The sequence below is a fragment of the Caretta caretta genome, chromosome 19 (genome assembly GCF_965140235.1).
Source record: "Caretta caretta isolate rCarCar2 chromosome 19, rCarCar1.hap1, whole genome shotgun sequence".
NCBI lineage: Eukaryota > Metazoa > Chordata > Testudines > Cheloniidae > Caretta > Caretta caretta.
This window is the reverse complement of record NC_134224.1, coordinates 12,267,453-12,279,823: the sequence shown is the minus strand read 5'-3', so window position 1 is coordinate 12,279,823 and position 12,371 is coordinate 12,267,453. Positions and strand designations below refer to the sequence as shown.

At 53.1% G+C, this 12,371-nt stretch overlaps 1 protein-coding gene across 2 annotated transcripts in view; it reads right to left on the bottom strand.

Moving 5' to 3' along the window:
* The window catches only part of LOC125624582 (discoidin, CUB and LCCL domain-containing protein 1), a 64,593-nt gene extending 61,236 nt beyond the window's left edge, over positions 1-3,357 (bottom strand). Inside the window, exons 1-2 of one of the 2 annotated variants that reach the window (XM_048825505.2) lie at positions 3,193-3,319; positions 1,131-1,280 (exon numbers count right to left, since the gene is read on the bottom strand). In XM_048825505.2, the coding sequence (XP_048681462.2) occupies positions 1,131-1,134 (4 nt within the window). In that variant the 5' untranslated portion in view covers positions 1,135-1,280; positions 3,193-3,319. Of the gene's footprint in view, positions 1-1,130; positions 1,281-3,192 lie in introns of both variants that reach the window. The other variant, XM_048825504.2, reaches the window with a different exon arrangement.
* Positions 3,358-12,371: the final 9,014 nt, after the last annotated feature.

Here is a 12,371-nt window from a genome sequence, read left to right as displayed (position 1 = left end):
CTCTAACTTTCCCCCTCTGCAAAATGAGATGATGATATCCATTTATGTGAAAGGCTTTAATATCTATGAATGAGAAATACTATAAAGTGTAAAGCATTATCAGCATGGTTGCAAAATTCACTCGCTTCACACAGTTACCAAATGAATTTCACTGTAAGTATTTTTGGGCTCATTCAACTCCCAAACTCAAGATGAATCGCGGTTAGTAAAGCCTATGTGAACTGATGCAAACGGGGAAAAGGATTTGTACAAATCGCTGCGAACAGAAACCTCTCAGATTTGTCCAGCTGTTAACCATAAGCTGTATATATCCTCTTAGCGCTGAATTCTGAATCAGGCCTCATGAGACTACCGATCCACAGTCCTAGCTCCATAGCAAAGTCTGCAAGATCCACATCTTGCTTCCCCGAGGCCCTGGGGTCAGAGATGATACCATTTTACTACAAGGTATTAATGTGCAACATGATCACTGTAACGTGGGATGCCCAGTCTAAAAGAGCAGATAACATCACTGAGCAGCCACAGTGCGTGTAGGATATGTGGGGAGGGGATGTCACTGCTTGTTATTGACGAGGTTTCACGGTAGGGACTTGGAAGGGTAAAAGATTGGGGTGGGGGGAAGAGATCATTGCATCTGTCCGTTGGAGGGGAGAGAAAAAACACATTTCTAGCTAATTCATTCATTTCTCCCTTACACATTTCCTTCACACTTGTGTTTTCCCACCATTCCATCCAGCTTGTTTCCCAGTTTCCCCACTGGCTTCCTATAGTAACATCATGACAGCTCCTGACTTTAGATTTGGACAGGTATAATTTACAGTTGTTGTGGTTCAATTATCTGAGTATATAAATGCTAAGTCTCATGAATTTTCTTATTATTCAGCTAAGCTAAATCAGTTCCCTTCCCACAGAAAAAAAGAAGCCACACAGCTTTTATGCAGCTCCTTTCTATGTAACCATGGGACCCCTTCCTGTTTCCATTGAAGTCAAAGGGAATGTAGGGCCTGATCCATGCCAATGGAAAGCCTCCCACTTACTTCTATGAGCTTTGGATCAGGCTCTTAGCCACTGACTGGAGCAGATGGGTACCCATGCCTATCAGTGCCAGGCCAGATCCTGAAAACCCTTACCCATGACAGTGGTCCTTATTCACATGAGGATCGATCCTGAAAGATGCTCAGCACCCCCCAGAGACTTAGTGTGAGTTGGGAAGCACTCACACATCACAGGATCAGGCCCACAAGCAAGGAACAGCTGCTCACAAGATCAGTCCGTGGGTGCTAAGGGAAACAGAAAGGGGCTTATGCAACAGCCGCCACGTTGGCCAACACACTGGGGATTGAACCGGAGAGCAGTGAACACACACACTGAGCTAAAGAGGCCGTAACAGACTCGTCTCCTCAGTGCGTCGGCACAGAGGGGCTCTACAACCCACTCACCAGTGGGTTACACTTGTTCACCTTTCAGGGAAGGGTCACCTGGCGGACTTACAGATGACATTTATGCTCTACTCCTCCTACTTGCAGCTCTCAAAACACTTTACAGGCACTTCTTGTGTTGAATGAAGCTTTGACAATCTGCTCCGGCCTTACAAGACACAAAGCAGAGATGGTCCCTGCCCCAAGGAATGTGCTCTCCAAGAGACAACCGCCGAGGAGACAGGACATGCTGGGAGATCCAGGGAGGGTGTTCACTTTGAGGTTTTCTCCCCTTGTGTGTGCTGATGTCTTTTGGGCAGTCTCAGAAGAAGTGAGGTTTTAGGAGGTGGCTGAATGAGAAGAGGGTGAGGCCTGGTACCTGGGCTTTGAAGGTTGAATCCACCCAAAGGGGCCGTGCGACACTTAAGCTATGTCTACACTGCAGAGCTGTGCCGGGATACGCCCCAGTGTAGACAAAGCATGCACTGACAGAAGGAATTTTTCTTTTGATATAGGAACACTGCCACCCTGAACAACAATCACTATGCCAAATCAGCATACCTGTGTCTGCACTGGGCACTTTGTCAGCATAGCTATGGTGGCTGGGGCTGTGGTTTTTTCACACCCCTGACTGATAGAGCTAGGCTGGTATGTTTCAAGTGTAGACCAAGCCTGAATCTGCCCAGCTTCTGCTGTACAATTCAATCACTATGGGCTATACATATTGGTCATGTTTCATTCTTATGTGCCCCTCTATAGCTTTTCATTCAGACAACATACTGAGGAACCTCTGGAGATATCCACATCTTAAAAACCAATCAATGTAGACTGAGGAAGAAGCATTAATATGCACCCAGTAGGTCAAGTCCTACATGTGCATGAAAATGGGCAGCAAGACACACACTATGGACTTCAGCCTGAGCTGCCAAAACTCCCGTTGAAGTAGGGTGACCAGATGTCCTGATTTTATAGGGACAGTCCCGATTTTTGGGTCTTTTTCTTATATAGGCTCCTATTACCCCCCACCACCACCCCTTGACCCGATTTTTCACATTTGCTGTCTGGTCACCCTGCGTTGAAGCCAACGGGAGAGTTTTGGAGGAACAATCATGCAAAAGCCAGAGATGGGTATTCTGATCTCCTACTGCATATACCCCAATTACGATCCACTGAATTTCACAGGCTTCCGGTTGTTGTTAGCCATTCCATTTCCAAACAGTGCAGTTACAAGGAGACCTGCCACGCCAAAGACTGTGGCGATTCTCCTGGAAAAAGCACACCCTGTGTTAGAGATGCCAACACCGTGGGTGCTCCGAGGCTGGAGCACCCATGGGGGGAAAACAGGGGGTGCTCAGCACCCACGGAGACGATCAGCTGTCGGCAGCCGCCAGTCAGCCCACCTGCCTTTGACAGTACAGTGTGGACCGGTGTAGACTGGCCACACACTGGATTCCTACAGGCGCTTTAAAAGAGGCAATAGCATACACATTATCCTTCCGTTACGCCACCCGGAGCCCGGTGTGCAGAGACAGCTGGTGGAAGCAGCTGGAGGGATATTCAGTGCAGCAGCCCCAGTGCATTTCCCGCAGCGATGGGTCCGATCCGGGGAGCTGGGCTCTCCCGCTACGATCCGCGCCCCTCCCCACCGACCTGGCTGTGCAGAGCCCGGACCCAGCTGCCCCGGGCTGGGGTCGCTTCCTCCGGCCCCTCGCCCCACCCCGCAAACTTTCCCTCGGCAGCCGGGAAGTTCCCCCCGCGCGTCGCGGGGCCTTACCGCTCTGGGCGCTGGCCGGCGAGACGTGCAGCGGCCGCAGCAGCTGGAACAGCTGGAGCAGCAGAGGCGCCCGCAGCCGGGAGCGCATCGCAGCGGCGGCCGCAGCAGCCCGACCCGCAGCGACTCCGGCCCCGCAGCGCTGCAGCCCCCCGGCCACGGCATCCCGGCGCGGGAGTCTCCCCGCCCCTCCCCGGCTATTGGCTGCAGACGCCGGCCCGGCCCGGGCCACTGGCCTCTCCCAGCTGCCACTCAGCGGGCGGGCAGAGAGCGGGTCCCAAAGCTCGGCCCGGCCGGCTGCCCTATTATGGAAGCGGGGCGAAGGCGCGGGCAGGGGCAGGGGTAGGGGCAGGGGCAGGGGCGGGAGCTCGGCTCTGCCCGCGGCGGGACGCGGGGAATGGGAGGTGGGAGCGAATCCGGAGCGGTGGGCGAGGGATCTGTAAGGCTGAGTTATAATGCGAAGCAGAACCCTCAGCCACCCGCACCCTATAGCGGAGGGTCTCAGCCAGGGACACCCAGATGTCTCTTGTCTCCGAGGTCGGTGTTTCTCACCCCTGGGGGCTGCAGGACAGGTTTAGGGGTGGACTCAGGCTTCCGAGTCCGGAAAGGGGGATGGTGGCCGGGAAAGGTTGAGAACCCCCGCACCAGAGCAGCCCAGCAGGGCCGGAGTTTGAAATGAGAGGAGCCCCTTCCCCAAGCCGATCTCTCCCCCCAGCTTTGGGAGAGGATCAGAATCCAGAGTAGGATCCGGACCCAAACTTCACAACTGAAACCACCATCTCTGTAAGAGTGGGACACCCCTTTCCATCTAGAAGTCCCCAAACATGAAGGGAACAGAAATCCAGGGTGGGACGGGGGCGCATCTATTACAATATTTACACGTGGGCATTATGTGTTCTCAAATGCGGCCACTGTGGCCTCATGCAGCCATCAAGGGCTTTTCTTGGCTACAGCTGCCTGGACAGTGATTGGGGTCAGGGGCAAAGTAAAGGCCCCAGCCTCTCTCCCTTAGTGTTGCTCCTGGATGCAACCCCCAGCAGGGGTTGGGCCCTATTCCCCTCTGGAGACACCTGGGGCACAATGCTGAAGGAGTAGGCAGCTGGTGAGTTCCCCACCTTCCCAGGGGTGGTGGGGCTCAGGCTTTGGGCTTCAGCCCTGGGGTGGGGTGGAGTGCGGGGCTTTGGGCTCTGACCACCCCTGGCCTCCCCTGGTCCCCTATCCAGGGCTTAATTTTCCCCCAGGCTTGCCAGGGCTGAGTAAATCTGCAGTGAAAAGTGATACTTGTATGTTTGTTAATATCACTTTTCACACAGACTTACTTACTAGCTAACAATAAATAAATTACAATGATTTGAACATGTCTATGTGCCTATTTATTTGTTTTTCCTAAAGGTAAGTAAGTATTTTAGGGGAACATCTGAGAGCAGTCACCAGCAATTGTTGGTGGCCGCACTCTGAGACCACCAAAAAATTTGTCCTGAGAACCCCTAGAGTCACCATGGCCTGGAGGAAGGAGCAGATTCCAAGCCCAGAAGGGACCAGTGTGATCCTCTAGATCCTCCTGTATAATGCAGGCTAGGGAACCTCCCCAAATCTTTTAGAAAAATATCCCATCTTGATTTAAAAATGGTCAGCAATGGAGAACCCACCTCAACCCTTGGAAAATTGTTCTAATTATTAGTATTCTCACCTTTAGAAATGGATGAGTTTCATCCAGTCTGAATTTGTCTAACTTCAACTTTCAGCCATTGGATGTGTTATACCTTTGTCCGCTAGACTGAAGACCCCATTATAAAATATTTGTTCCCTATGTAGATGCTTATAGACTGTGATCAAGCCATCCCTTAACCGTCTCTTTGTTAAGTTAAATAGACTGAGTTCTTTGAGTCTATCGCTAGAAGGCAGGTTTTCCCATTCTTTAATCATTCTTGTGGCTCTTCTCTGTCGAGCCCTGCGCAGATACAAAAATGGGTATCAGGCTTAACGATCTGCAAAAATTGTCTGTGGATATCTGTGGATGTGGATATCTGCAGATAGCTGCAGATTTGCAGGGCTTTACTTACCGTGGCCGGGCTGAGGCTGCTGGAGCCTGGTCAGGGAGAGTGTGTGGGCAGCTTTGGAAAGCCTGTGCAGATTCACAGACCCTCCAACTGCCCTCAGCCAAGCGGGGAGCCTGTGGGGCAGGGACACAGCCGGGGGCAGCTCTCAGCATCCCCACCCCTGCACCTCAGGCAGGTGGAGGGTCCGCCACGGCTCCCCATGGCTCCCTGGCTGGGCTCCATGGTAGCCTGGCTGGGGATGGAGAGGGGTTGAAGTGTGGAGCTGCCCAGGGACTGCTCGGGCCCCTCACCCAGGGCAAGTGGAGGGACCCAGACTCCCCACAGCTGCCAGCATGGCATTCCCCAACCCGGCTCTGTCTGCGGCCGGGAATCAGCTCGGAGCCACAGCCCGGCCACGGTAAGAGCCAGGTGGGGAGCCATGGCAGACCCTTCTCCTGCCCTGGGCAGGGGCCCCGAGCAGCCCCCGGCCTGTGTTCCTAACCCCCAGACTCCCCAACCAGTGTCCCTGCCCCCCAGTACCTCCCAGCCAGGGCGGGTGGAGGGATACAGGCTCCCCACAGCACGGCTCTCCCAACCTGGCTCCAGCCTGGGAGGGGCAGCTTGGAACTGCATCCTGGCCATGGTGAGAGCCAGGTGGGCAGCTGTGGGGAGCTGCAGTGGACCCTCCACCTGCCCTGAGCAAGGGGCCCAAGCAGCCCCTGGCCCGTGTCCCTGCCCCCCAGGTCCCCCACCCAGGGCAGGTGGAGGGTCCGCACCACAGTTCCTCACAGCTGCCTGCCCGGCTCTTACCATCAGAGCCCTGCGCAGATACAAAATTTGTATCCGCATCTGCACTGCTGTCCGCAGAAATGGTCCACTGATATAAAGTGGATACCCGCGGATTTGCAGGGCTCTACGTCTCTGAACCCTCTCCAATTTATCAATGTCCTTCTTGAATTGTGGGCATCGGAACTGGACACTATTCTTGCTACAGTCACACCAGTGCCAAATATGGAGGTAAATAATAACCTCTCTGTTCCTACTTGAGATTCCCCTGTTTATGGATCCCTGTTTTGGCCACAGTGTCACTCTATGAGCTCTTGTTCAGCTTATTATCCACCATGACCCCCAAATCTTTTTCAGTGTCACTGCTCCCAGGAGAGAATTCCTCACCCTGTTCGTATGACCTGCATTCTTTGTTCCTAGACTTATACATTTACAGTTAGCCATATTAAAGCACATGTTGTTTGCCTGAGACAAGTTCACCAAAGGATCCAGATCACACTGAATCAGTGGCCTGTCCTCTTCATTATTTACCACTCCTCCAGTTTGCGTGTCATCTGCAAACTTTATCAGTGATGGTTGTTTTCTTCCAGGTCATTGATAAAAATGTTACATCGGATAGGGGCCAAGAACCAATTCTTGTGGGCCACCACTAGAAACGCACCCGCTCGCAGATGATTTCCTGGTTACAATTACCATTTACCTGCTGATTTTAAAATGTCTAACTGTAGTCATTTCTGTTTAACATCCTCCTAGTGGATATTGGTGGAATGGAAAGAGCGTTCTCACCACCATCAGATGAGACTGTGTCAGGACTGGGAGTCAGGCAGCTCTGAATTTGTACGCTGGCTCTACCATTCGCTATGTGGCCTTGAACAAGGCACTATGGGAAAAAGTTTCCAGTAAGTCTGGATAGTTCTGGTTTTGGGAGCTGAGTTTGAGACCCCTTAAACCTGGTTTTCAGAGGTGCTGAGCACTCACACTTATTTTAAGGTAACTAGGAACAGTGGGTGCTCAATGTCTATGAAACCCAGGCCTAAAGAGTCTCAGATTGGGCACCCAAAATCAATGGCCAAGTGACTTGCCTGAGTCTGTGGCTCAGCTAGGGTAATAGAACCCAGTTTTGTGTCAGTGGGAACTCCACCTGGGGGGGTCAGTGGTATAATATGGCCCTAGGTCAGTCCTACAGCAGTGATTATTTCTTGCAGATTACTTGGACAAACGAATGAGTTCACTACTGACTTGCGTCCCCTTCAGTCAGTGCTTATCCCAGTAACCAACCAGCAGATTCCAGTTATTTGCTGCTTCAGGGACTCTTGCGTTCTGTGTCTAGATTTGCCCTGATGCATTATGGGTAAAATGCACATCACCCTCATAAACCCAAGTCATTTCTGCAGCTGAAGAGTGTGTGTGTACTGTAACAATAAACTGAAACTCACCACCCGCAACACAGCTCTGCCCCCGTCCCGCGGCTCCACTTCTGTGTCAGGAGCCGGGGGGGGGGGGTCTCTCAATCTATGTAAACATGGATTGGGTGGCCCCTCCCTTGACCAGCCATCTCCTTTGTCTCTGTCCCTGCACAACTGATCTACCTACAGCCCTTCCCTAGTACAGCCCCAGTGTAGGGCAGTGAGGCACCTGTCCTCTGTACTGGGGTGAATTTCTTCTTCTGTGTCTCATTTTAACCTGCCTCTGCTTCAGTTTGCTGATCCACCCATGCGGCCATGATAGCACAAAGGAGCAGACAGTAAAATATAAATTAGAATAAATGCCTATATATCGGGGTGGGCAAACTTTTTGGCCTGACGGCCACATCAGGGTTCTGAAATTGTATGGAGGGCCAGGTAGGGAAGGCTGTGCCTCCCCAAACAGCCTGGCCCTGCCCCCTATCTGCACCTTCCCAAATCCCTCCCCCGGACTGCCCCACTCAGAACCCCCAACCCATCCAACCCCTCCCTGCTCCTTGTCCCCTAACAGCCCCCTCCTGGGACCCCCCACCCCTAACCACCCCCCTGGGACTCCACCCCCATCCTAGTCCCCGTCCCCTGACTGCCCCAACCCCTATCCACATCCCTACGCCCCCCCAGGACGCCCACACCTATCCAGCCCCCCTGTTCCCCATCCCCTGACTGCCCCCCGCAACCTCAGCCCCATCCAACCGCCCCCTGCTCCCTGTCTCCTGACTGCTCCCGGGACCCCCTGCCCCTTATCCAACCCCCCCGCTCCCCGCCCCCTTACCATGCCGCTCAGAGCAGCAGGACTGGCAGCTGCGCCACCCAGCCGGAGCCAGCCACGTTGCTGCGCTGCCCGGCAGGAGCTCGCAGCCCCACCGCCCAGAGCGCTGGTGGCGTGGCGAGCTGAGGCTGCAGGGGAGGGGGAACAGCAGGGGAGGGGCCGGAGACTAGCCTCCCAGGCCAGGAGCTCAGGGGCCAGGCATGACAGTCCCGCGGGCTGGATGTGGCCCAGGGGCCGTTTTTCCACCTCTGCTATATATCCAGCACTTTAAAATAATAATAATAATCAGGAGTGGGGTAGTCAGGTTCCAGGGAAACTCTTTCTGATTTAACGTCTAGTGCCTGATGCCTACTGAAACAGCAGCTCTTGTTAATTAGCTATTCGCTGAGGCTTCTTTCTGTCTTTCCGCAGATGCTTGGCATCAGCATGACATGCATTGGCACGGATGCCCCTTGGCGCCATCGTGTGGTCATGATGAGTTATACACTGACACAGGTAAGTTGGTACAAATTTACTGGCTTCCAGAGTCTGTCTTGGCCCAAGAGTGTGGCATTGGCCTTTACCATGTGTGATGCCTACACCGAAAGGAGGCGACACAACGCAAAATCAAAGAGAATGTTGCACTCAAGTCTTAGAGTTTGTCAAACCATAAACCCACTTAGCAAAGGTTTCCCATGATATTTGTAAATGCATGTACGATCCAGTTGAAACAACGGGGTTTAAAAAACCTTCCCCTGCAGTGTTTGCAACCCAGAGGTGGCAGCACGGACCCACTGCCTGAACTTGAAAACAAATGTGAGCAAAGTGAAACTAAGTTCATGGGTTTTCTTTGTCCAAGCCGGGGGGGGGGGGGGGGTGTAGAAGGGAAGGGGAAGGAATGCCAGGTGTGTAAATGCTGAAAGTGTGGAAGATGTTGGTATTATTATGTTTTCTCTTCTCTGCTGAGTGAGAGGGGCAGTGGGGGGATTAAAAGACAAGAGGGCTTGATTCTCATTCTGGCTGACTAGATCCTCTTTATATTAACTTTGCACCTGCTAGTGTTCTGGGCCAGGCCAGATCCTGCCTGGTTCAAGGGGTAAATTAGAGCAGTCTCAGGAACCCAGAGTCCTCTATGCCAGTGGTTCTCAAAGCCAGTCCGCCGCTTGTTCAGGGAAAGCCTGTGGTGGGCCAGACTGGTTTGTTTACCTGCCGCGTCCGCAGGTTCGGCCAATCGCGGCTCCCACTGGCCGCGGTTCGCCGCTCCAGGCCAATGGGGGCTGCAGGAAGTGGCGCAGGCCAAGGGACGTACTGGCCGCCCTTCCCGCAGCCCCCATTGTCCTGGAGCAGCAAATCGCAGCCAGTGGGAGCCGTGATTGGCCGAACCTGTGGACGCAGCAGGAAAACAAACCGGTCTGGCCTGCCAGGGGCTTTCCCTGAACAAGGGCGGACTGGCTTTGAGAACCACTGCTCTATGCCAGTCAGCTGAGACTAGTTAGAGCCCAAGGCACTCCAGTCACCCCCCCTCCCTGGCACACCAACACCCACACTAGGGGCTGCAAGAGGGCCAGCACAGAGCCATTTGGTCCACTTTATGCTGGCTGGGAAACCCAGTCTCCCAAGGGCAGGACTGAAGGATATTGGTGCAATGAGCGGAAGCTAGCACAGCTATTGTCTTCAGTTCTGGACCAGATTTTCAAAAGTGCTCAACCACCCACCTGCAGAGTGCTCCTTTGGAAACATGGCCACTTATTTTGGTGCCTAAAGGAGCTGTTTTGAAAACCTGGCTCTAAAACACTCCTGATTTACACTGGCCTGAAAGGAGAACCAGGTCTGCTGTGTGCTATGAAATCCACGTCAGGCCTTGCATACTTCTGAGCCTCTTTTCCATACATTGGACATTTTTAAAAACAGCCCTTCCAACCTCATGTTTCCTTGTCATTCCTTACTGAACCCAGTCTTGCCCAAAATCTCAGAATATTTGGGAGGAGGGGGTGTGCAGGCCCCTGATCTACATCTCTCCCTCTGGAATTGGAAGACTCCTGTTTTGAAACCCTCACACTCCTGGGCAACGCTGGGCAGGTTGACTCAGCCCTTTATCCTTGCCCACATCAGGCTCTGTGCCATTTGCTGCAGGTGGCTCTTTCAGATGAGACCTCCCAACCCAAGGTCTTTCCTGCTCTCTGTGCAGGCAATAAAGAATTGATGATGGCGCTCCTCAGAAGAGCAAGAGGCTCTCTCACTGTCATGCAGGGTGCTGTGGAGCAGGTGGCTACTGCTCTCCACCCCAAAGGTAGCTGCATTTCAGTTGTGCTGTACATGGCTTATGAGGCGCTTTGGGAGAAAAGGTATCATAGAAAAGTGAAGTGTTATTAGACTCCTGTTTCTAGTCAAGCCTGTGCTCAGCTGTCTGCCAAACATGAAACAGGCATATTCTTCTGGGAGGGGTCATTAATGCCTTAACATATAAGGAGATGGTATCTGGCCCAAACATTACCTAACTGGAAGTCTGCGGTGGCAACCAGCCATTAGGCCAATATCTATGCCCTGTTTGCATCAGATGGAGCAACCCACAGAGCCTGCGGGGCCCAGCATGCAATGCTCCCCATCTTGATTTGAGAGGCTTAAGTACACCCCACAAAGGCTACGGGTCCTAGCATACAACCCTCCAACTCATGCAAAAGTCCTGTATATGTTAGGAACTCGAGCCAGGGCTGGAAACTGTGCTCAGCAGTGGGTCTCCTTAAACAGAAACCAGTGAACTGCTAATATTGACTGGGCAGAACCATTTTCAGCACTGTTACTGAACGTATGATTGAGACTCAACAGCAAAGGGGCAATTTCCTAGTGTAGACATGACTTCAGTGGCCGAGGCCCAGGCCACAAATCCCAAAGTCCTAGTGTGCGATTCTCCTCCTTGATTCAAGGAGCAGGGGTGAGGCTCACACGGACTTCAGGTTTATCTTGATCTGTGTGGATGGCACCTGGATCAAGATGAAGTATTTTGGGCTGGAAGATGGAGCCAACCCAAGGCTACCTAGATGGAGCATTGCATGCTGGCACCTTTAACCTTCATGGGCTGCACCCAGGGCTGGCCTTCATGGGAGGGTTAGGATGCCAAATCAACAACTAGGGAGGGGGCCACATGGTGCAGCTGACCAGCCGGTTGGTTTATTTGACCCGTCTCTCTGGCAATTTTTTTTTTTTTTTGCTCAGCTGCTCAAGGCAGCAAACCATGTAGGGGTGGCCCTGACCGCAACTATATAAAGGCTGAAAGGAAGTATGCCTGGACTGCAGTCCATGTGGCCTCCCAGAAGAGGGCTCTTAAGGGTGCTCTTAAGGTCATGACCCCTTCCCATCTTCCTCCACATTCATCTGAGCCTCTTGTCCTCATCTAAAGCCCCTGTTTTTAGGCAGAATAGCCAGGATCCCTTCTTATAGTCTTACTTGGGGGAGGGGGAGACAGGCCAGACAGCAGACATGGCAGAGCTGCCCACGTTGGATAACTGCCTCTCAGCTGAGCAGTCTCCCACCCCAGTTTGTTTTTTCGGGGGTGGGGATGTGAATAAAGAACAGATTATGCATATTAATTATTTTTAAACCAGGAAAACAATTCATTCCCAGCTCGAGGCGAATCCAGCCCAGGGCTGCTTCTCAGAGGCCTATGGAACCTCTGCCCTCATCCTCTATTCAGTGCCACTCTCAGGTGGTTGCAATGATGGGAACACTGAGCTTTTGGGTGTCAGCCGTGAGGAATCCCCGGGAAGCCCAAGTCTCAAGCCAAAAACCTTAGAGGAACAGGTTGGCAGTGAGGACACCCCCATAGACAACACCTGCCTTGGTGTCTGAACCCCCTGCAGGCTGGCTGAGCACATGGGCACCAGACCAGTGTCATGCTAACACCTGCCTCCTCCTCACCGTCTCCCGGAGAGTCCTGGAACCAGCTATCCAGGCGTGCAGAGTCACCTGGCAGGGACAGGGAAGGGGAGATGCTCCGTGGAGGAGAACAGGGGGGGCAGCACCTTTGCTCACAGCCTCCTTGTTGCCTCCCAAGGGCAGGGGTCCTGGGCTATCCCCCTGGGGCAAGAAATGTCTCAGGTGCGGGTGGCCCCAGGAAGATGGGGATGCCCCCCTGGGGGGATGAGATGG